This window comes from Acromyrmex echinatior, chromosome 16, assembly GCF_024713525.1.
Source record: "Acromyrmex echinatior isolate Ae372 chromosome 16, ASM2471352v2, whole genome shotgun sequence".
NCBI classification, from domain to species: domain Eukaryota; kingdom Metazoa; phylum Arthropoda; class Insecta; order Hymenoptera; family Formicidae; genus Acromyrmex; species Acromyrmex echinatior.
The window spans coordinates 9,216,793-9,244,234 of NC_141867.1; the positions used below are offsets into that span (position 1 = coordinate 9,216,793).

General features: G+C 29.8%; 1 protein-coding gene across 2 annotated transcripts in view; it reads left to right on the top strand.

Moving 5' to 3' along the window:
• Positions 1 to 26,252, top strand: part of LOC105149324 (uncharacterized) — a 76,520-nt gene extending 50,268 nt beyond the window's left edge. Inside the window, exons 5-7 of one of the 2 annotated variants that reach the window (XM_011061653.2) lie at positions 21,097 to 21,271; positions 22,373 to 22,624; positions 23,475 to 26,252. In XM_011061653.2, the coding sequence (XP_011059955.1) occupies positions 21,097 to 21,271; positions 22,373 to 22,624; positions 23,475 to 23,638 (591 nt within the window). In that variant the 3' untranslated portion in view covers positions 23,639 to 26,252. The remainder of the gene's footprint in view (positions 1 to 21,096; positions 21,272 to 22,372; positions 22,625 to 23,474) is intronic. The other variant, XM_011061655.2, reaches the window with a different exon arrangement.
• The last annotated feature ends 1,190 nt before the right edge of the window (positions 26,253 to 27,442 follow it).

Genomic DNA, 27,442 nt, shown 5'->3' on the forward strand with positions numbered 1-27,442 from the left:
TGTGTTTCTTTTAAATATTAGTATGCAATAAATATGCGACGAATTATTACAAAATATATTAGGTGTTGGAATTAATTCGTAGCGTTTTACAAGTGATGGGAAGTACTTTCATTAATGTATTTTTTAATGCTCATGTGAAATAAATAACATTCTTTCATTAAAAACGCTACGAATTAATTCCAACACCTAATATTAGAATTGAGAGTGCCTTTGTGAAAGCTCCAATTTGATAAACTAATTTGGGTGAATGTTAGCTATAGTATTGACTTCTAAATCAGTTGGCTTTTATAAATTTAATGTAACAGCTCACTTTTGAAGCAAAATAGAGTACAAAGAGGTATATCAATAATAAAATATGCCTTCAAATCTAAATTTTTTTACTCTATTATTTTTTTATTGTTTCAATGATAGGAAGAAAAAACAAAAGAGAGCAAGAGAGAGAGAGAGAGAGACTCTTCAAGTATCATAACATGCAGTTTTCATCTATGCTGTCCCAATTGCGCGCGTGTGTACATTAGTGCGGTTTGCGTATATTGTACATCAGAGGTGCCTAAGTGGATTTAACTAAGAGAGTCCGCACCTTGCATCCCCACTACTAACTTATCACGCTTGTCGATTCGCATCGTAGACTAGGGGAAACGGGGAGAGCATGTGGGAGAAAATGGCCCGCGGGCCACGACTCGGACACTTCTGTATATATGTGAATAAGCGTTCCCAACATACGACATATACATATGCACACAACCTGTACGCGGCAGCCAGTGATTATATTTTGATATAATTCGAGGTACGAGGGCGGCTGCCGCGAGCGGCGGGGGTGGCTGGTGAGCCAAGTAGAAGGGAGACTGGAAGAGGGGAGGACTGGGGAATCGCGCGGGGTGATGGCATGGGGTTGTCGAGGCTGCTTGAAGCGTGCAGGCGCGTACACATAGAGTACCGGGGAACGACAAAGCGGCCATTACAGGATGGGTGCGGTCCCGCGGGCCAATCAGAGAGAGGAGTCAGGGACCGGACGGCCAATCAGAACGCGCTTTCCACCCGTCTTTTGTTTCTAAATTTGCGCGCGCGACGGGGACACAATATAACGAGGCGCGAGACGGAAAGAGGAGCTGATAATCGTTAACGGGGATATTTTTGCATGGAGAGGTGGCGTCTTTCCTTCTCTATCGCTCATTTCGTCTCATTCCTTTTTATTTTGTCGTGTATGCAGTTTTACTCTTTATTTTCAAATTTATTTTTGTCTTTCTTTGATTGAACTAGCGAGTTATTTAGATGTCGCACAGTGTTTTTGTACGTTATTTGAATTTAAAAAATTTTGAATTATGTATGACTATTAAAAGATTTATCATTTTATGTTATATTTTAAATAAACATAATCTACGAATTATATTTATGTATATAAAATATACCTACAGATTATGTTTATATGTACAAAACATTGTACATTATTACTTGAAAACTTTTCTGTTTGTAGTATAATTATATCTTGCTATTTATATTAGTCCATTAAATATATTTATTTAATTGCATTTTTGAATTTTTAAATAATGTATAAAGCAATGTATAAAGCAATGTTATGTAATACGTTTACGTTATATACTATATATAAATTTTTTAATACTTATAAATGTAAAAAAAAAGTTTAATTGATATACAATTAGCTTGAAAAATTTTAAAAAGGAAGTATTTAGGTATTAATAAATTAAAGAAAGCAGTTATATTTTTTTAAAAATTATGATTTAATAAGGTTATTAATGACGAAATCGTAAATAGTATCAAAATGTAATTAGCTTTCTAAAAAAGAAATATAGATACACTGTTTATGAAATTAGGCAATTACAAGATAACAAATGAATGTTACAAGGTACAAATGCATTTGTCTATATTTCACATGTCTTTTTTTTCTTTTGTGAAGAATAGTGTCAAAATGATAAAAAATTGATTACAGTTACCTACCTAATATAAATAAAAGATTGAATAAAATTAACTGAATTAATATTTTTTATTTTTTGAATCTGCAATTAATAAATATTACGATTCTAAGAAACTGTGGAATGGAAGATTTCCATTCTAATTGTCTTTTTGGTAATTTGACAATAAATCGATTTATGAATGCCAAAGTATTATTTATTTATATTTATGTTAATACTATTAATGGTTTTAGATACATTGACCTGATCTAGGTAGAATTAATTAGTTATGCTTATTAAACTTCACAAATTTGTTAATCATTATCCTTATTATGAATATACAAGATTTATAAGGAAATTGTTCTAATAAACATTTTTATATGAAGTTATTTTAATGGATATGATAGAAAATAAAAATAATTTATACAATGATAAAAGACAAAGGATTGATGAGATTCTTACAATAAGATGAGAGTAAAATAAGCGGCATTTATGTGCATTGCATTTGCGCGCATTATAATTTTAAACAATATTTGCACTAGTATTGAATGAAGTTAACATTGAGTTATACATCGCTAAATTTGTGTAAAGTAACAAATAAAGTTTAAATGAATAATGTAATCAAAACACTTGTTATTTAATTGATTGCATGAAACAGATTTAAAAATTATTTGATTATTATATTTTAGCAACGGAAACTATCGTTAAATACTACAAAGCTTATTTTATACGTTTCTTGATCATCGTTCTTATTATTATTAGTACAATAAAATTTTGATACTTTTGTTATCATTTTGCCAGTGTTACGGTTGTACCCGAACTGAAATATCGAAGAAAAGCAATCGAAACCTCCTGCGGTGAAGTTAATCGAAATGTCTTCAACAGATTGTCGTATTGGTCTTTTATATTTGAACTTTATATATAAAATATTACTATATATATGATAAAACATACGTTTGTATTGGAATGAAGAGAGCAATTGATGGTTTTTCTTGATCGTAATTTTTTTAGTGCTTTACTGTATTACATAACTACTGTGCAAGATTAAATGCTTAGAACTTCTAACACACAATCAGTTTCCCTGTATACGATATAAGGGAGGCAATTCGTTATAGCGAGCTCATGTTCGCAACTTGGCTGCGTCTGATTGGCGGGTAGAATCACGCACAAACGGACATAATTTCGGTGATCTGAGGGTTATGATTTCTTATGGGGTGCGCGTGAAAATTGCACACTGTGCTATTCCTACCAGTTTTGACGCGATCGATAGGAAGGGTTCCATGTTGCGGAGTGATTCACACTAAATTATAATAGAAATGAATTATTATATGATTATAGAGCTGCATGAATCAAGCATTGTAAGAAAATAACTTAGTTAATATTTTATTCTATGCTTCATTTAATGTTGTCGATGCTATTTTGCTTTTGTTCCTTTAGTTGTTCAACTTAGTTGACTGTAGTTAACTGAAATTTAATAAGAAGAAGGAAAGGATTTTTTTTACATGAATAAGGAATGATTTTTTATTTAAATAAAAAATTTGCTTATTAAATATTATATAGGCGAATAATTTGTTGAATTATACGATTGACTATGTTGATCCAAGAGTTCTAAAATTTTTTGTATTTTCGCAAGGGCGACGATTTTTTTCCTTGGAATAATTTATTGCGCGTAACGAGAATGTGAACTCGTGAAGAGAAAGATGATGTATAGGATCGTGCCAGTGTTCCGTCGTAAGCGGCCCATTAGCAAGGAATTTTGACGTGATTCACACAATCGTCACGCGTCCGTTTGGACGAAGAAAGCAGAAGGATGGAAAGCCGCCTTCGAGTCGAAGAGAAAAAAAATTTATTTCAAGTAGCAGCTCGCAGCTCGCGATGCGCAAGTCATCCACAGAGCTCTCCAGGGTTCTCACCCGAGTTCCACGTGAGTTCCCTGACAAAAGTTTCTCTGAAGGAATCTCCCTTCCTGACAACAAGGCCTCATTGTCAAGGCCCCGTTTGCACTCGGGCGCCATTGAGGATTCGTTAGAACGGCCAGCCAGGTAGGAGGCGCGAGTTGCTCCTCCGACAAGGCGTTCGACATTTCCTTCTCATTCTGCAAGATCACTCTGCCATGTTTTACGATATATATATTTCATATTGCTCTTTCATGATTAACAGTTCTGTCTAAAGCATTTTGTGATTATTTTATATTTTTTATGTTCTTAGAAAGGATCACGTATTGTTGAAAAATCTTTGATAACGCTTAATATAGATATTGTCTATTCGTTTCCATTTCATTATACAGTACCTATATTATGTTTATTTAAAAATATGGTTATTTCAATAAAAATTAAGTTTAATAATCGAATGAATTTTGGGGGAGCTTGATGATGACAACTTAAAGATACATGTTGTTATCAAATATATTACCTTATTTATTAATATGTTTTATGCCGCGCTATTTTTAACGTTTTTACGCGATCCATTTATGTACCATCAATTGTATAATAACTACCATATAATAAGTACTAATTCTATATTCTATATTTTATATATTCTATACACATTCTATATTTAGATTATATCCTGAATGAAAACTTTACCGATGAGACACGGTATTGAATAAGTAAAATATAAGGTGTGATTGGAAATTTTAATATATATGTAACGGTTTATTTTTTAATCAGATTATTATTATTATAATATCCATTAAATTAAAATATTTAAACACTAATATTAAAATTTTTAATGTTAAATTTTTATGCAATCTCGTATGTAAAATACAATATTATAAAATGTAATATTACATATCTACCAATAGATGCATTATAAATGCATTATAACAATATATTTTAATATTAAACAGAGTCATAAGAAGAAAAAGTGTAATAAAGAAATTGTTTAAATAGAAACAGATTCTAATTTATCATAAATACTGCGAATATTAAATAAGTTACAAAGATACTTTGCCAGGCTTCTTTCGTAATGTAGTTCACGTTAAAACTTAACACCACGTCTCACAAGTATACATCGTCTTTCGTGGTTTAAAAACAACTTGATGCAATTTACAAAATGGCGGCTACAGCTAACACTTGCGAAAGCAATGCGAACAACATCGCTCATAAAACGGCTGAAATGGCTTGTTCGAATTCGGTTTCGTCGAAGGAAGAGCTTTTTTTAGTACACACAGCTGTTGTTGAATGCTTTCGTCGCTATTGCAGCTATTGTATTATTTGTAGGATCGAATCGAAAATAAGGAATTCTGTTATGTTGCTATAATTCTTTCGTAACAGCTATATATAAAGAACTAATATACTGTATATATTTATAGCAATAATAATTATCTGTAGATAATTCTAAATAAATTTTGGCAGGAAGCACTGTAAACGATAATAAAATTTCAAGTCTTATATCCTATTTCTATATATAGAAAATATCTATAATTGGAAGAAATCTAATGAATATTCGTATTATAGTAAGTATCTGAAAAAACAATATCTAATTAATAATTCAATTAAGGTACCTGCCCATATAATAAGATCCATATAATTAATTTTATTTTTTTTTATTTCTATTTATGGAAATATTGAAATAAATTAAATAAAAATCAAATCTTCATTTCATTCACTCCCAAAAATAAAAATACAGTTTATATAGAATATATGTAAATGAATAAAAAAAAATTTTGTTAAGCTCTGACATTGAGCCTTATTATATGCATATAATAAGGCCCAAATTAGAAATAAATTAAAAATAACAAAAAAGTAAACATTTTCTTTCTAAATCAAATTTTAAAATTAATACAGAATTAATTACAGAAAGGAAATTTCTTAGGATTTACTCTGCTTTTAAATATTACAATTATCTTTAATTTTTTGTTTGTAATTAACTTTTTAATCTTTAGAAATGTTCAGTAATTTGAATGCAATTTTGGCATAAAAGATAGCAGCATTGAAAATCGTTATTCTTTAGCTTCACATAACAAACAAATAATAATAGCTATAATAATAATCATACAAAAAAAGTGGATCTTATTTAATAAGTACATTGTTAAAAAAAAAATATTTATACTTATTTAAAAAAATTGATTTTTATAGTTATTTTATTTTTTATAGTTAGGAAGTTGAATAATATTATAATGAATAATAAATTATAAAACATGATATACTGTAAATTTTACAGTGGATTGTTGATATAAAAATGGCTCATACTAGTCTCATACACACAAATTTTTATTGTGTTAAACAAACGTGTTGTTATCAATTCTAATTCTTTAATCTTTTTTATCTACTTCCTATGACATATCTTTTAAGTATATATTACAGACGAAGTTTTAAAATAATATTTAAAAGTAGGCCTTATTTAGTGTCTGAGCCTTATTCAGCATAAGTACCTTATAGGTATATATTATATTGTATTTAGCAACAATTAAATTACATTAATTTACAAAATTCAAATATATATAATTATAAGACAATTTTGCATTTATCAATATAAGTTAGACACATAAAAGAGGATTAAATTAGCTATTTCTTGTTTGCTAAAATAAAAGAATACTGAGATGTACAAATTATATATCATGTTAAAGAGTTACTTAAGCAGAGTCGAGTAGTATAATGTTTATCTTGAGAAAATATTAATAATATAAGAAAAATTGTATAAAAGTCAATAAATACGTTATCACATTTATTAATAAAAAATTGTTAAGTATGATATTAAGATATTTCAGGAATTAAGCAACAACAGTTGTTATTTAAACACGTATAACTTGCAGGTGATTTTCGAGCAATGGACTTATATTATATATGTTGGACTTACATATATATGTTTAAGTACTAATACAGTTTTTGTTGCTTAATTCCCGGAATATCTTGATGTCTTATGTAATAACTTTAATTTTATTCTTTGACAACGTTTTTATTTTTGATAATGATTTTTCCATATTCCTGATATTTCTTCCATTATAAGTACTACTTACTCGATCTAAGTAAATACCTGCTACATATAATTTTTATATTTCGTAACTTATTCATTTTAGCTGAAAAAACAACAACTAACTTAATATTCTTTTTTATATTTTTATTATTCACTCTTATGAATAAGTTATTCTGTAAATGTCTGTTATTCCTAAAAATATAAATATTTCTGTTTGTACTGAATATTCTGAATATTGTCCAACTTACATATTATATATTATATATGATATGATGATCGTAAAGAAAATATTTCAGTTTTCTAATAGTTTTCTACAAGATTATAGATTGTATAGAAGTATGCGTATCTATTTTGGCTACTTTAACAACTAATAACTTAGTATATTATGTTTTCTGATGTATCAAATGCTTCCACTATATTGCATCATACGTTATAGAATAAGCATTTTCAGTATCGTAAATATTTAGAATCGACAGTTGAGTGAAATAAAGAAAATTCGTTGGAAGATACAATTTTCTGGAACAACGTAACGAGAAATCGAGTCACGTCTGTGTTGCTACAAGTAACTTTTCTCCTTTTCGTATCTTAAATTTTTTTTCTTTCTTTTTCTCCTTATCTTCCTTTATATCAACTTCTTCGATTTTCTACAATGTCTTACAATTCTCCGCCTATTCTTGGACCGAGTCACAGGATTACTCGTAGAGAAGATGTGCTAAGAAAGGGTAATGGCGCGGAAACGGCTCAAATGACCCGCGAATTTTCAGCAGGCAGACGAGACTTCCTACTCGTGTTTATGTTTAGTAGGCACCCACTGTCGTAAGTCGTTGAGAGTTATGCCGATATTACCATTTACACGGAATTTATTGTAATTCGCAAATCAGTTGTAGTTTCTTCTCTCTATCATCGCACCGCCGTTCTCGGAAACGACCTCCTGCACTATACTCCGACAATTATTATTGATCTCTTGACATTTTTTGACATAGAACGTATTTCAAGTGATGTCTTTAATAATGCAGCGAAAATTACTTATTGCTGCGATGTATAGATAAAGGAGTCAACGGCAATGTTTCGCGCCATGTCTTAGCGCCGAGATACTATCGTTTCTCCAGATACAACGTATTATATATTACTGCAAATTCATACGAAATATTTCTTTTCTGAATTAAATTTAATGATTTCACATGCATTTTCTAATAACAAACGTAAAATTTATATTGAATAATGAATATTGGTATTATTATAATTTGGTATAAAATTATTATATAAAATTATTTCTCCGTTATTATTACTAAGATTTTTAATATATATATATATATATATATATATATATATATATTTTATTTTAGTATCAGTTAAAAAGTTATGCTACAAAATCATGTAGATATAGAAGAAGAATACGATAGAGTCAATGTTGAAAAAACTTGAAAAGAGGTCAAATTATTTTTTAATTTTTAAAGCATAGTGAATTTTAAAGCATTGTGAAAAAGGAAGAAGACGATTTTATTGTAGAGGTAGTTAAAATATGTAATATATAAAACATTTTTATATTACGTTACAAACTAAATAAACTGTATTACAAAATATAATTGAATATTTTAAGAAAAATTTGACGTTTTATATTTATAAAAATTTTTTACAAATTTTCACTAAGACACATAATTTTTATAACATTACTTAATATTTTTTGTAATTTATAAAAGAGAAATTAGTATATTCTATTTTTGTGGTAATAATATTGTACAAATGGAGACATGTCTCTACAATATTTTATAGATACACGCAACAAATGTTTACAACATTTCATTTAGTATACATTTTTATATAAATAAAAGTAAACGTATTCCTATAGAAACAATATAGTATGTAATAAATGTCTTTCTGTGTTTTTAATTTTGTATAAAATTATTTATTTAAAAGTATGTATTCTTTTTATTTACTATTTTAGTATAAGTAATTGTTCTTACACAAACATTTCTGTAGCATTTGTTTAGAGTTGTTGCGAATTCTAGTATTATTAGATATTTAGAAATTTTATTAAAAAGTTCTTATTCTATTTTATTTAAAAAAGCTTACTAAATATATTAGACTGAAAAAAAAAAATATTTTCGTTCAATCGGCCTCTCTGTTCAAAAGCTTCCATTTTATACTAAAAGAACAACTCTAAATTTTTATCAAAAAATATTAAGATTTAGAGATGGTTAATAAATGATTTTTAAATCAAAGTTTCGATTTTCCTTAATATGTTATTTTGATGCAAAAATAGCTTAATCCGCTTAATTTTAAATGTGGTACTGTATATTTTTTTGGTTGCTGAACAATGCAATAATTTAACTGTCCTACGCCTTAAGAAATACAGCCAATTAAATGTGAAAAAATAACCAAATTTCAAGTTCAAGGTCGATTTTAGCAAAGTTCCAAGCGTTCAAATGGCTACTCCTTTCGTTACTCCTTTCAAATTGTCTGTTTACGTAGAACAAGATCCAGTTGGAATTTTCCCGGGAAATCTCCTACAGGGCCTTTAAAAGTTGCATTTAACTGAATTATAAATCGTTTTACATAATAAACAAAATATACTACATAATGTGCAGTTTATTTCAATTAATTAAATAATATTCTTTTTGTGTTATATACTCATTTTATTTTCTAATAAAAAGTTTTTTATTTTTAAATTGAGACATTTAATTTAAGGATGTCAAAACCACAAAGCGATATACTTTAGAATTTGTAAAAAAATTTTTTCCTTACTGAGGTAATATTTTTCGCAATAAGTTTTTTACCAAATTAATTTAGGAGGGGGGGGGGGATTATTTCATATATAGGAATGTTTCTGCGAATGTTTCGGCGTCTTATCATATTTATATTATTAGTGTCTCAGATCAATTGTGATTGATCTGTTTCGGCGCACAGTCACATCTGAGATAATTAAATTTAAATCAAGAATGTGTATATTATATTCATAACATCTAATTTTGACTGATTATTGGCGTTCTCTATCATATTTATGTATATGATTTACACGGTCGTATCTATTCTTAAAATATAGATATATTATCTTATATTTGTTCTATGCACAAATTTTTATTTACATTATTTAATTATCGTCAATTTGTACAATTAGAGTTTTTTTTATTAAAAACTTTATCATGAAAAGAATTATTATTGCCAATTTAAATTATTTATTATTGTAAATGATTTTCCGATTAAAAATAACAAGAAGATATTGTTATTTTATACTTGTTATTTTATCATAAATAGACGAACATTGAAAATCTCTTTATTTGCTGAAAAGTTATTCCTCCATCACGGGTGAGTTATGAGATGGATATCCGGGCTAAGAATTGTATAAGGACTCGAAACTGATTGTAAGGATCTAGAGAAGACGTCAACATCTTTAAGAGTGGGATTAACGCTGAGTAAATAATATTGGGACCCGAAATTAGCTATTTCCGACTGAGTAAAGTAAATATTTTTTTATCGACCGTTCTTAAGGGATTATGAAAACTTTGGAGTTGGATATATGTACATGAGCGCGCGCGCGCACGCGCGCGCACACACACACACACACACACACACACACACACACACACACACACATATATATATATTTATTCGGCTTGATCATATGGCGTGACTGTTTTAAAGTTATAAGAAGTAATTATGACGTGTTCTGTTCGTTCGTTTCTCATTATACCTTTGGAATAAGAAAATTTTAATCATACCTATTTGCTTATAATTATAAATTGCATATTTTATGCATACACAGAATCACTTTTTATTTTGAGAAAAAACTAAAAAAATACAATGACAAACATAAAATATAAATATTTTCTTGTTCCTAAGTTTATTGATCAAGAATATCGAATTAGTTGTACAAGTGTATAGGTATGTGTACATATACGTTTAATTAAAGATTTAATTAAGAAACAAAATAATAATAAGAAATGACAGAGTAATATAAAGAGAATATAAAGAGAATATTTATAACACAATTACAATATTCCAATAAAAAAGTATAAAGCAATTCATAAAGAGAGAGGATAACAATCTCTAATTCAATATTAAAATTAAAAGCTCAGAATGTTTTAATTCCTTATAAAAATAATAACACAAACTCTATATTCATATATATATATATATATATATATATATATATATATATAAATTTGTGTATATATATATATATATATATATATATATATACAAATTTTAAATATTATATATTTATTGAAAGGTGAAGAAATTTAACGTTTTTTTTAAATATAAACGGTTTTCTTTCATTCACAATCTAAAACATAATTTAAAATAAGTTAACAAATTATATATATATATATATATATATATATAATAGTATTTGTATATATATGTATATATTTAATATATGCCACAAATTAAGACTACGTTTTCATACATAACAATTCAGGGAGAACTTTTCGGTACCGCTGACCGATTATTGATTTTATCTTTTGTACGTCTGCAACCAACGCGTGGTCGCGGGTCTGCGCGCGTGTGTCTGTATATGATCGTATATGTGAATGTAGAATATACATAATATCGTAGGGTGACAGACCAACGAATGTATTAAATACTTGAGTATATTCTATACTGACATTATGAGTGAATATCTTCACTCATAATGATGAACACGAATATGTTTAGGAACAGCTTTTATAAATTAATATCTAAAAACGAAAAGGCTCTTTTTTTGTCTGTGTTCGATTTTATCATACCAAAAATCTTAAAAAGCAACGTATAGAAAAGTATATATATCTTTATTTATTCCAAATTTCTATTTTTATTACACTTTTTGCTTAAATTTTTTCACTTTCTATCTTTTACTCGTTGCCCTTGACATCTTTTTTAATTTAAGTAATTTCCTTCTTTTATACGAATTTATCTGTGATGATCCACTAGTTTTCTTTGTAGCACAATAACGGCATATAGTTTTTCGGTATATAAATGTAATTATTAATATTGAATAATTTTTCATTTGCACAACTTCATTATGCACAAATATGTCATACATTAACTTCTGTAAATAAAAACGTGTAGCTTATAGAAGACATAGATTTATGAAATAGATTTATGAGATAATTTAGACGATAAAATTATTATTTAATTCGAAAAATTATGCATAATAAATAGGATATAAAATTTATTACGTAACAATTTCGATTTACTATATAATAATTTATTTTAAGCTTAAAAATAAAATTACGTATAAGCTTGGAAATTCTTGTTTTACAAATTAGAGAACATTGAATAATACATTTATTAATATTAATATCTATTTAAAAATAAATGTATCTTCTTTTTAAAAGATATTTTATTTGTATGTACGTATTTTGGAATTCGTACTGTAATAGATTAAATTACTGGACCAAACCTCAGTTTATTTAAATACAATATATTTCCATTGGTGTGTACATGTACGTTTCGGCTAAATTCTAGTCTTCTTCAGCATGACAATATTGACAATTAATCGAATTGCTCACGTGAAATCTTTGGTTAACTTCTACTTATTCTCTATGTCCAGTTAGTGCTGGATGCCTTCATGTACATAGATCGAGATCTTAAAGTTGTCAAATATTTGTAAAAACAAATTATTTAGATGTGTATAGCTTATGAATAATTAATAAGAGAGTTACATCAGATAGCACGTGCACATATACAGATAACAACGTAGTTTAATTTCCGGATAAAATTGTAATACAAAAATATCACATATAACTAAGAGTAATGTAAAATTGTCGATGATAAAATTGAACTTGACAAAGGTCTTGACGGTTGCGAGTCACATATTAAAATAATACATAAATATAATTGTCGTAAAGTCAAACATTGTTTATCGCTGTTGTATATAATTAATGATCGGTTAAAAAGCAGTGGTAACAAGGACTTAATAACTCTGTGTCTGTGTTAAATTTATACCGTTCTCTCTCTCTCTCTCTCTCTCTCTCTCTCTCGCTTCTCTTTTGACGTTTAATATTTATCATTTCGGAAATCAATCGTTTGTTGTAATTTCTTTCATTGTCTAAAATTTCCACCTTGTCCCAATTGATATATTACCGAATTTATCGGTTTGGATCTGTTAATATCATTTTTATGTTCGGTTATCCTTGTCTTTAATTGTCTATTAGTTTGTCCTGCATAAGACACGTCACAATCATTACATGATATTTTATATACTACATTCTTTTTCATGTTTGCAGGAAGCAGATCTTTATGTATTTTTCATTGAGCACAACTTGTTGAAATTGAAGAACGAGAGCTTTACACTAGAATTATTTATAATATTCTTGAATTTCCGAAATTAATCCAATGTGTGGAATTGTAAACTATGAAATTTTGTCTTTAGAATTGTCCGATAGTTTTTTATTATTTGTACGTGTTTCTCTTTTGGTTAGTGTTTTAATTCTTTGACATATGATTTAATTACTGTTATTTATGTTATTTTATTATAAAGAATCTTATATTACGGCTTTTGTATATTATACATATTTCATTAAAATAAATAAACTTCTCAGTGTTTCAACATATTTAATTCTTAATTTGTAACACGAAGAGATTAATATTTAATCGTTCTATTAATTTGTGTCACTGAATTGATATACTTAGATATATGTAGACGTATACATACCTTACTTTAATGCACTGAAAGAAAAGCTTAGCTAAATATAGCATAGCATTTTTAATTGATTGCTGCAGCCAATTTTTAATTGCGTTAATCTATTGAAATCCTATACTGAGCTTGTAGATAAGCTAACGCAACCAAAAATTTGTTGCTGCAGCCAATTAAAAATACTATGCCATATTTAACCATCTAATTTGCTGCAGTAGTCAATCTTTTCTTTCAATGTGCTGCAAAACTATCGATAATTCGTAAAACATGAAAGCCTTCTCCAATATATTTTTTAGAGTTTATATCTTCAAATTCTAAAAGAAAATTAATATTTGCATCGCTTTATTATTATTAATTTATTTAACTATTACCGAGTTTGATACAGATTGTATATTGACAATCGTAGAATAAAATAAAGCTTTCGTTATCTATATAATTTAATGTCTACAAAAAGAAAATTTTAAAGAAATTCTGTATGTTATAAAAATTAAATTACATTACGCATCCTTATTTGATCTTTGCGAGATCTTTAGAGATTTTAATGATATTGCATTTGCCATGCAAAAATAAATGAGGTTTTACGACTATGTCGGTGAAGTCGAACGCTTGTTGGAGAATCAAATTAAAAGCGAATTATAGAGAATACACGTGTGTGATTCAACGCATAAGCATTCCCATGACGAAGTGGCCAAAATATCTGGATGTATATATACATCCAGAGCAGCTATCACTTGCACATAAAGCCAGGGCATCATCACCCTCGCACGTCTAATACACCATGGACCAAGCAACTCCCATAATAGGGTTGCGGCCGCCAGTAACGTCGGGCTCATGAATTTTCTATCGTTCGTCGTCGAAATGATTAAATGATCTTCGTGGAGGGTGCCCTTTCGACTTTTGCGTGTTTAGCGCGACAAGTGGCATCCACCCTTCTAATGCGATCATCTATTATTTATATTAATAAGCGATTCCTTGGCTAACAATTCGGTGTGTGACTTCGGGAGTGAATGTATGCGTTTCGCATGTTTATGATATAAATAGAGAATTTCTAATAAATGCATCGCTTGCACAATTTTTTGCAGTGTACAGAATTGATCATTAAATCTGCCAGTTATTTTTCTTTAAAGCACTACAAGACTAAAAGATATTTATTTGTGATAAGATATACGTATTTAATTAATTTCAAAAGAATTAAAAAATAGAAAAATGTTTGCAAGAGAGATTTTTACCACAATATTACACTTATTATTAGTAAAGTAAGAAATTGGTAATTTTAGGAATGCAATAAATTATTCTATGTTTACATAATTGTAAAGTAGAGTTGATAGTTTAAGACTATTTAGATTGAATAAACATTTATGACTATTTGGTTGAACGATGACAAGCTTTGAAATTATATTCGCAACACGAAGGATTCCTTGGTGATTTTTAAGACGAAGACTCATTGCCGCGCTCTGCTGCCATGGTCGTAAAACCACCGACAAACAAAGCGATGATTTCCGGATGGGCGCGTTCCACCCCAAAAATTGACCAATAATGCACATCGCGTAGTAGTATCCACTGAGCCTGGTCTGGAAGTTAGCGTAACGGGTGACAAATAAATACGAGTTTCCAACGAAAATCGGGGAACGCGAGTCACGGAATATCCGGCAGTTTGGGCGTTGCGCTACTGTCAGCAGGACCGCTTATAAATTCTAATAAACTCAGCTCGTGCTCGAAAACACGGTGAATCGGTGGTGAATTGGCGAGGTCGGGGGTGAGGAACACGTCGACGACGACTTTGAACAAGGGAATACTGCCAGTAACAGATATAAATCTCGCCTAACCGAATTAAGTTAGAAGCATGGACCAAAGTTTTGCCACGCCCACGCCGCCGATGAAATGCTATTGAAACTGAGTCTGCGTGATGAAAATCGAGAATATGAAAACACGCTGGCGTCCAATACACATCAAGAAGGAAATTCAATAACGAAAGAAAAGATACGTAAAGTCTCAATTAGGTAAAAGCGTCAAAAGTGTACAGTGTTAAATTCATAATGTCAAATTATACTCATACAATTTAAATTATTTTTAATTATGTCTATAGGTCACTGTTTCTACTCAATATATCGTTAATTTCACTAAAACAATGGAATTAAACAATTTAACTCACGAAAATGTATTAAATTTGAGAGACTCAAATTTAGTTTATTATTTACTAAATGCAGACATTAATATGGATGATATTTGGAACTAATCACAGAAATGGATAGATTTACACTTTGACATACATGAAAGTTAAAAATAACAAAATGTTATTTAATTCAATGACTTTTGATATTTAATAATGTAGATGGCAGTTTGGCATTGTGATTATATTCTATAATTCCAAATGCAAAAATTAAACAAAAGTAAGAGAGAGCGAGAGAGTGAGAGAGCGAAAGAGAGAGAGAGAGAGAGAGAGAGAGAGAGAGAGAGAGAGACCTTATCATAACTACTCTACATTTTAATTCGTGATTTGCAGTCGGCTGGCGCTATTAATTTATCGCGGTTCATTACTTCAATGCACGATCGAAACTGAGTTTACTTGCTAATGCATCCGTTCGTCTGAATTATTTTCTGCTTATCGACGCCGAGTGATGGCTAACGCGTACATCCCTTTCGGGCCACCCTTGGCTTGGCAAGTGTCTCACGTAATGATGTCCTGACGCGTGCCGTTTCGCAGCATGGGGTCCTCGCGATGGTCCGTCTGCGACTTAACTATTTATTACCAGCGGATAGTCAAAGAAGGGGCTACTACTAGGCCAGTCTCTTATGCACGTATTATGCGGCAAATAAGTCATGCGTTTCCGAGGGATAACGCGTATATTCTATCCCTTCTCCCTCGCTTATTTGCCAAGATTAATTGGCTTACGAACAACCCCTGATAATAGGGATCGTCGGGATTGTGGGAATCTACGTAACTATTACATCTAAGTATCTCTTTATCTGAATAATCTAAGTATCTCTTTATCTGAATAATCGTCTTTAATATCGAGTAAATGCGAAATAAACTTTTACCATTTAATGTAGACTGCAATATATTTACTTTCTCATATTTTTGAAGTGAACGTAGTCAGAGTTGATATTACGACTAATCATATACTTATTACATATTTGTGTGGATAATACTTAATAATTTGTGTGTTTGTATCGTATCATGAAGGATTAAGTAAAAAAAAGTTGCAAAAATAAGAAACTATTTAAAAATTACAACTTTTTAAGGTTTTATGTACAAATAAAGAAGAAATTATTATTTGTACATCTATAACCAAGAATGTAAATGTATATATCATTTATACGTGTATATATATATATATATATATATATATATATACATATATATATATATATATATAGAGAGAGAGAGAGAGAGAGAAAGAAAATATTCTAATAAATCATAGAATCTCTATAAACATTTGAAAACATAGATAGAGACATAAAAATTTTTATTTTTAAATCTATCACTCAACGTCTCGAACGTATAAAGTTGTCATACTTAATTCACATTTTAATGATTTTGATTAATAAATTACGGCATTTCTAACTTATTTGCAATGTAGAACTTTATCGTTTGCGAGGAGAAATTCCTTCTATTTGATATTACAATATACCAGGAATCAGTGGTAATTTTGCAGAACTATGTAATGACCGTTTACATATTCGCGCACAGTTCGATAACGCTGGCGCTAATAATAACACGAAAATTATATAGCCGTAAATTATTTAGGTATTTCATTATATCCCCTGATATTGCGCTTACGCCACATTGGAGTCATCTTTCCTGTGCATAATATCACGTTACCACAAGTAATGAGATTTCACTGCATATCGCCATTATCATTCTATTAATACCTGTGTACGCACATGCAATTCTATCCTTTTACATTTTAGAGCTTGTATTATTTAAGATTTTATTTAAATCTGTCACATTCTATCATTCTATACTATATCATAAAGATAACTTTTTATTTAAAAGTGATAAAAATTATCGTTATTTTTAAACAAAAATCATATGCTGTTTGTATATCACTCATCAGAGTAATACTTTTCAAGCATAGAAAGCATAATCTAAATTCAAAGTTTATAAACATGCAAAAATGTCATAGAAAAATATGTTTTTATTGCAAATTGTATGATGTAGACAGACATTTGAAGCAGTAGATATTCGATACATTGAAGATATAAGATCTGCGAGAAACGTAATAATGAAGCATGCCGATGCAATAAAGACATGCCGATGCTCGCAGTAGAAGAGAAAAAGTTGCATTGAAAAGCATTGTCGACCAAGCTCGTAAAGGAGGATCAATGATGTTCTGTGCAGAGGTGTCGTTTCGCAGCATTGGGATTGGAAATCGGGTATCTGGATTATCCTTTGGTATCTTCTGGTATATCACGAGTTGCTGAGTTAGAGTAATAGCGGGGTATAAGGAAGGGGTGCAACGGGTCTGCATTGCTGAAGCAGCGGTAGCAGTAAGACGCTACTAGAAGAGATCCTTTATATGATCACCTTGATTCGAAGGAGCGAGGAACTCCGACAAAACGCTTTCTCGGTATTCTTCTTCCCTTTTTCCTTTCCTGTCCTTGCATTTCTCCATCATCTCTGTAATCTCTTCTTATCTTCCTTTTCTTCTTGCTCCTCTTGCTCCTCCTTCTTCTCTTCCTCCACTTCCATCCTCCCTTTATTGGCACACCCGGTATAATAAGGAACGAGTTTGTATTTAGTCGGCCATGCGCAGTACTGCCTGTTGGCGTATCATCGATCAGACTGGCGACTGACTATTGGACCAAAACAAGAGGGATGAGAATGGAAATGGAGATAAAGAGAGAATATCGAGACAGAAAGTACAACAGAGATAGTAGGAAAAAGAGAGATAGTGGGAGGAACAAAACATACGGAAAAAATTTTTGCAGAGACCGATTCTTTGTCAAATTAGATAAAAATAAATAGAAAATGTAAGGAGTAATAACAGACAATTTGCAAGAAGATTATTCTTATTATTCTTATTTATCAAACAAGACATTTAAAATGATTTTTATTGTAATAATTATGTATATTTATTATATTAATCTATCAAACTGTACAAGTGTGTTACAAACTTTCACTGTGAGCTAATGATAATGTTCATTAATATCATATTTTTTGAATGATATTCAAAATGATATCGCAGTAGCGATTAATAGATTTTAGAAAGAAAGGACCTTGCTAATCGTATCGCATGAAATAAAGAGATCGAAGGTTAAGAATTGCTGTACTGTTTCTTTTTTCGAAATCTGCGCAAAGGAGATATATATATGTATATATACAGGGTCCGGCAAAATGATCTCCCACATTTTAATCTTTAATAAAAACGCCATTGTAAATGCTATTTAGATTTTATTTTTATTAACTGAAAATTTATGCTATGCCATTTGTTTTTATTGAGTTTTGAAAATTACAGAGTCCAAGTGGCGATCATTTTTTTCGATACACATTCGAAGCTGATTTCTAAAAGTTTCCATCACTCGAGCAATAATTTGAGGCGATATTCCTGTAATTTCTTGGCGTATTGCTGCTTTCAATTCGTCAATGGTTCGGGGGTGGTGTTGAAAAACCTTCGCTTTCAGGTAGCCCCAAAGGAAAAAGTCGCATGGGGCAAGATCGGGTGAACGCGCAGGCCACCCAACGTCTCCACGTAACGAGATTACGCGTCCTAGAAACATTTCCCTTAAAACGTCCTTAAACGCCCGTCCAATTCATGACGACAACTGAAATGGCAAGGCGCGAACTACCAACCGACTACGCTAAGCTCCCCCTCTCTTCAGTGGTTCGGGGACAGTGGCGGTGCAAAATGTGGGAGATCATTTTGCCGGACCCTGTATATGTATAAGGAGATACACACACACACACACACACACACACACACATACAATATGTATATGTATAATAAATGATAAGATAGAATGACACTATCCCAAGGATAATTGGAGATCTCGTTACTTCCTACTGGTGACTTCAATTTAGGATCGACGATAATGAGATATTGAATCCTGATCCTCTATCTCCGGGCTTCTCCCTCTCTTCTCTCTCTCTCTCTCTCTCTTTTTCTTTCTCTCTCTTTCTTTTTCGTTACCCAGAGTTTCAGATAATGTTTTATAGTTTTTTTGGTTTACGTGCAAGCAACATCAATGCAAATTTTGTGTGTGTGTATGCGTGTGTGTTTGTTGAATTGATAAACATTAAAATACTCTCTTACTTTTTAACATAGTATCAATGTTATCACGTTTTGATAAAGAGATAAGAAACTATATAATCTATTCGTTTATGGGATTTAATTGTTTCCATGATGTAACTGTAATAATATACATGTTTTAGATTTTTTTTCTTTTTAAGAAAACAATAATAGTATATTTTATGTTTTTCTTATTAAATTGAAAATCAGAAAAGTATATATCGTTAAAAGATTTTTTTAATAAACCGTAACGTAAATTAATTTGAATCGATATCTATGCGTGTAAATATTCTGATTCTCTATCTCCGTGAAAACCTATATGTTCGTTGAAATATAAGCGGAAGATAATTTCGGGGTAACAGCTTAAATTGACAGGGCGACGCGTTCCCATTCATTCAAATTACGCACCAATTCTGTCGGTGACTTTGGCATTGTTGCTGTAAATTGGTCCACGCCCTAGCCTCCGGCCTCCCTCTTCTGTTAGAAGTATATGTGCTTGTGGAACAAATGCATGTGTCCAGTTTTTTAAATAACATTTTGTGTGTGTAATCATTATATATGTCACAGTCACAATGTTAACTCACTTGGTAAATGTATACACTTACTGTAAATGTATACACTTACTGTAGTCTGCTGTAGTCAATGTATACATTTACTTAACACTTTAAGTGATATATGAATATTCCACAAAGGTAATTTTTTTAAAATTTTTTCATCAAATTTTAATCTAATTTTCTCTTGTACAGCTATGTTGTAGCAATGTAGCACTCACAGTTTTTAAATTATAATTAAAATATAATTAAAATAAAAAAATTTTTTTAATTAAAAATTTTAGAAAAATAAAATGTTTAATACATGTATAAGATCTGTTAAATAATAATTTATCTAATAAAATGTAATACTTGTTATTTTTTTAAAAACGGTAATCTATTATATATATATACAAGCATATTGGAGAAGGTGACACGCGTCTTCACCACAGGAGGTCGAATAAGGGGGTTTGTGTTAACAAGTAATCTAAAGAATATAAAAAATAGAATAGCAATTTTTGATGAGGTCGTTTGAGCACGATAATTAACCATAAAACGGATTGTGGCACGTGTCATGCAAGTGATAATTGGATGAAGTAACTGATGATCTAGTCTAGAACAATCATAATAATTTTCCAATTAAGAATGATAGTGTAATGTGTAGAACACATTAATATATAAATATTTTTCAACTGTAGTCCAAACATACAAATGACAAATTTTTACCGCTTTATTACTAACTATAAACTTTATTACCAACTATATATTCACGTTTTTGTGTGAATTCTTAATTAATATCTAAAAAAATCAACGAAAAAAATAGATTAAACTTTTTTATTATGTATAAAATAATTTTTACCTTTTCACATAAAAATGCAAAATTTTTTCAGGTTTGGTTTCAAAATCGGAGAGCAAAATGGCGCAAGACAGAGAAATGTTGGGGCAGAAGTACTATAATGGCAGAATACGGTTTATATGGAGCGATGGTACGGCATTCTTTACCACTTCCGGAAACAATTTTAAGAAGTGCCAAGGAAAATGAATCCGTTGCACCGTGGTTGTTAGGTAAGACAGAAAACATCTCTGATAAAAAATCTTATATTAATAACACTTTGACAAATTAAATATGTAACATGTATTTTTGAATATTTTTTTTTAAACTTGATTCTAAAATTATTTAATTATAATTATAATTATAATAATTTTGACTACTGGAAATTAGCACTGTATTATGTGCGCGATAAAAATTTCAAATTATTAAATTGTATCTTACATATTTAATTATTAATTTGTATACATGTTTCGATTAACTTTTTAGCTATCCTCAATACATAGATGATGTAATTAGATGAGCGATGAGCATAAGACGTATAAGACGGTATCCGCATGTATTTCATTAATTTAGTATCCGCAATGTTTTCATGTGAGGTGGTCAATCACCATTTCCTAGAGTGAAAACGCAATCAATTGGAGAGGGGGGGGGACTAGCTGGATGGTGCAACCGTGATTAAACGCCTCCATCAAATCACTACCGATAAACGTCATTGATATAAAACATTGATATAAAATCAATTCAGTCAATTAAAATAAAAATAGTTTCGCAATAAAATTCTTGTTCGCATTTGAGCATTGAAGTAAACTGCTGTCTCATCAAATATAAACTCTAATTCCCAATAGCTAGAATTATTATAATTATATTTCTTATATCAGGGAATTAAGATTATTAATTGTTTTAATTATAATTACATCCAAGTCTCTCTTTCTCTCTCTCTCTCTCTCTCTTTCTCTCTCTCTCTCTCTATCTCTCTCTCTCTTCCTTTTTAAAACTAGGTAAGATATAATTAATAATAACTTTATACGACAAGAGAATAGAGATTATTTAATGTCTAAGAAAAAAATGTGTGTGTATGTGTGTGTGTGTAAATATAAATAAGTATAACATAATGTTTACGTATATAATACATTTTCATTATTTATTGGTTACTTTTGCAGACATAACTAGACATTAAATAATTCTAAACCGTATTTTCATACTTTGATAATTAAAGCAATATTATTCTATTACTATTAAAAACCGGAAAATATTCTATTTTTTCGTTCCGTAAAATCATTTAAGCTAAAGCGGCGGAACAAATTCCGAATATTTTTTCTGTTGGTTTTTATCAGCTCAATCATCTAAGACAAGCAGCTTTAACCAAGATTTCGAATATAATCAAGAACTGATTGACTGTGGACCTGTAGGGATGCATCGGAAATCGCTCGAGGCAGCAGAGCATCTCAAATCTGGTGGAGAGGACAGCGGCAATGATCAAAACGGAAGCGGAAGCAGTCCCCACCATAATCATCATCAAGGAGGACCAACCAGTTCGGAGAGTGGACAGGAGAGCCAGGATGGTATGGGACCTTCGTCATCTACGAGTAAGTATTCTTATTCTATTTAGATAACATATATTTTATATTATTTCATAGAAATTTTATATAATAAATAAAATAAAAGTTTTGCTGCAATATTGGCATTTACAATAATATTGGAATTTACAATCAAGCATATTGTATTATTAAAATACTAATAAATTTTTCTGTGAATACAGCCTTTTTAGAATTTGTAAGATTATTAGTGAAAAACTTTGTTAATAACTCTTTCATTATAAATAAATGTTTAAAACACAATTTAGAAGGAATGATATAACTTTTTGAACTATATACATATAATAATAAAAATGAAATAGGAAAATTTAATAAGTAATACCTAATAAAAACTAGAAAATTGAAAAATCTATTCTTTAAAGTGAAATCTTACTCCAAAAGACTGAAAATTGAGCTACTCTTAAAGAAAAAGTGAAAATATTTCCACTCTTGAACAAGAGTAGCAGAATTTCATTCTTTAGGAGTTAGATTTTATTCTTTTGGAGTAAGATTTCATTCTAAGGAAAGTCACTCTAAGGAATGAAATTTCATTCCAAAAAAGGAGTGAGATTTCATTCCTTTGGAGTGAATCTCATTCCAAAAGAGTAAAACCTTATTAAAAAAAGAATGAAAATTTTTGGTTCAAAATTGAAAAGTCTTTATTTTTTTTTCTAACTGGCTCAATTTTCACTCTAAAAAATTTAGAGAGTACCTATTCAAAACTATCGACCTTTTGTAATAGTACTGTAGGTATATGTATCAGGTATATATATATCTATATATATCTCTATATATATATATATATATATATATATATATATATATATATATATACACACAATACATGTATTATTGTTTATAGGTGTTGTGCAAGATACGGAACAACTCAGAAACGAAAGTATTGCTTGCTTGAGAGCGAAAGCACAGCAGCATCAATTGCAATTGAATCTGCAACCAACATCGACGCCTCCAAGTGGGTCGTATCCGTCTGCACCACAATCCAGCACGCTACACACTTCTGTTTAATTGTGAAAATACTGACACTTTTTCTGATACTTCCGTGTCTAATATTTTTGCCGTTGATGCGGAAGCATGTGTCCTGCCTGGCAGACTGTCGTAGATGAATCGGCAGCACCGATTTTTAAATTAGTGATATTTTTTTAATAAATATCTTGTCAAAGATTCTTTTAAAATATAAGGATCTTTCTAAAATCACTTCTAATTAATATCAGCCAGATTGCAGCAATGGCATCGATTGGACAAATTTCTTGCGAGAAAGGATTTCAGATTGTTCCGGCATTGTTGTGATTCCAATGTTCTACGTTCCTCGCGTCGCCTTTAAACGCAGTTCTGTGAATTTTTGCGACCGAAATTATCTGTAATGCAGTATTAATTGTGAAGCTCGAAGATATATACAAAAGATATATATATATATATATATACATATATATATATATATATATATATATATGTGTGTGTGTGTGTGTGTATTTAAAAATTACAACGAAGCGTAACAAACTAATAGATCGAGTGCTTGATTTGCATTATGTAAATCTCATGTAATAATCAAGCAAGCCTATAAATCGATATGGATTCACATAATCCTTCGCAACGACTTGACATACAATGATGAAGATGCTGTTTCCATGTTGCGTTTCAAAAAAAATAAAATGCCGAGAAACACCGTTGAATAAACAATAAAATTAATTATAATAAAATTAAGCTTAATACTTATCAACGAAATAACAGCCTACTGATCCATATAACAAACAAAAAAAAGATTATCTATCTGGAAATCCTGTCGTTGACGAACATAAGCAAATATTCAAAGAAATTTTTTTTCGATAAGAAAAGTTATCAATGGACGAGGCTTGATTTTTAATCAATAAGTTTAATGGATCGACAGATCGAGATCAAACGGAACTACCTAATTAGAATATAATTGCTTTTAAAGCGCAATTTTGTGTATGTATGTATTATTTGTTTGTGAGCGCGTGCGCGCGCACGCGCGCGTGTGTATGTATGTGTGTATGTATGGGAAGGAGAAGAGGATGCGTGCGCGTACACAACTGAAACTGAGAGTAAAGTGTGATAAAAAAACTTGAAGATTTTCTCTTCAGAATGTTAACCTGCAACGAATGTTGAGCAACGTAAAGAATAAAAGAAATAAAAAGACGGAAAGAGAAATTATCGAATGCGTAGTATGAAGATTACAAAATATATAAATACACATCGAAGAGAAGCGAACTTAAAGACTTGTACACACTTAAAAATCTCCTCTAAGATTTACAAGTTTAAAATAATATGCAATCATCGAAAGTTAATTCGATTGTTAAACTTATGTGTATGGGTATAAGGGAGATAATATGCATGTAGATGTGTATGTCAAATAAAGTAAGAGAGAGAGCGAGAGCAAGAGCGAGAGCGAGAGCGAGAGCGAGAGAGAGAGAGAGAGAGAGAGCGAGAGAAAGAGAGAGAGAGAGAGAGAGAGAGAAGGGGGGGGGGTGCAAGTCAAAGATTTATTTAGCGAAGACTTCCTATATCCTGGTACTTAAAGAGAAACGTAACTGTTGTCAAATGTGCAATATATCGATATAAGTTCTATACTGATAAGATATTATTATACTTTAGTAACAGATACATCTACGTAAGGCAGCTACAACGGCGTCGGTGTCTCGTCGGGCGATTGTTATAAACAAATTTTACAATATGTCTCTTGAAGATTGTATGAAATGAAAGTTGGTGGAATATTGCAAATCTAATCCTTATACTTTCCATTTGTGCTACGAATAAACTTATCCCCGGGTTGCACCGTCGTTTCGGGACGTCCGCCTTCTGTACATAAATATATAAATAAAAAGTATATATATATATATATATATATATATATATATATATACATATGCGTAAATATAAAAAGATGACTAAAATTAAACGTGATTGCGAGATATCTGAGCCAGACAAAAATTTTTTTGTGAGTATAAACAGTCTAGAAGTTTTGTAATTATTATGTAAAAATAATTTTAAAAAATTTTGTTTATTATTTTATTACTAAATTTCTGCAAAGCATTAAAAATATAAAACAAAATAATAGATAATGTTAATTTGTTCATTTTTTAATTACTTATTTAAAATGCTTGCTGAAAGTTGTTTGATTCGATGTGAAGCTCATTATCTACGTATGTTTGTTTATTTTAAATGTTGAACACAGATATTACATCTGAGTAATTAAGAAAAAAAAATTGTTTAACTCCTGTAACATAGCAATTTAGTAGGGAACTACTTACTGATGTTTTGTTACTATTACATTTAAAATAAGTTAAGTTCTATAAAAATAATGAAGAGATTATCAGATCATAATTTTTTTTTCGAACGATGTATTTCGTCTGGCTTAGAGTTATCAAGTTGTACACGTAACGTAACATATTATAATTTAAAAGATTCGATCATGGGAAACGAAGTAATCATACATTCTTTAGAAAAAAAGCAACTTAAGAGTCATAAATGGAAGTGACACCGCTGTTATTGTGAAAATACTTGATGATGGACTTTGGATCTACAGTGAATTCTCTGTATCCGAATGTTCCAACGCATGCATAGTAGTCGGCTAGTATACGTAATAAATAAAATTTCTGAACAAGTATGCTTTCATTTTCATTATCCCATTTATATGTTATAACATTATTTCGCAAATTATCATATTTGTTGCAAAATCTTATTACATAATATAAGATTGATATAATTATTTTAAAAACATCTTTATTAATCCTCCACGGACCAGGTAAGATATGACATACTCCAGTAAGATGAATTTCCATAACTTCTTAAAAAGTAACGCGTCTAAATTGCCGGTTTCATGCAACTTAAGAGTGCGTAGTTACCAACTATATTAAATTATAATATATTTATGATGAAGTATAGTATAGGGTATGAGATATTCCACAGATCCATGTTGATTTTCCACTTGGTTTGCGGAGGGTTAAATTACGTAATAGAAATAACACATAAAAAAATATTACAGTTATAAAAATATGCCTTTAAAAAGAAACGTTTTCAATACAATAGTTTCTCAATACAATTCTAATTTATATTTTTTACTTTGTCGAGCAAATATGCGTGGTCGATCGATCAAGTTATGAAATCGTGATTTTCCTCTTTATCATTCCTTATGTATCACAGATATTATCACTTCTTATACATATTATAAAGACGTTTCAGTAAATGCAATTATCTTTTATAATAATAAATAATAATTGTTAAAATGAGGGTAATATATGCAGGATTGGAAAAGTTACTTTGTAAAAACGACTAATTACAGTTACAGTTTTTTGTTTTAAAAAGTAATTTGTTATCATTATAAATTACCGACTTTAAAAAGTAATGAGTTACTCGAAAAATAATTTTTTAGTTATTTTTCGTTTAATTCAGTTATTTTTCGCCACGGAGAAAAAAATGTTTGATTGAATTAACTAAAATTCTGATGGAAAATGAACAATCTGGTTGTCTACTAAATTTCTGGTAGCTAGAATTCTAGTAGCTTTAACCAAAAATCGAGTAGATTTATCCAGAATTCTGAATCGTTTATTTTCCATAAGAATTTCAATTAATTTAACGAAACATTTTTTTCCATTTTTTATTATTAATAAAATAACATATATAACATTTTGATACTAATAAGACCACAAAGGAAAAAAATTGATTTACGCTTTTATATGTTATACAATCTTATTTAAAAGATAAAAAGTGTTAAATCAGAAGCATATAAAAAAATCTAAGATAGTAAGATATAAGCAGTACGTAAGCGAATAGGCCAATTACAATAGAAAATGT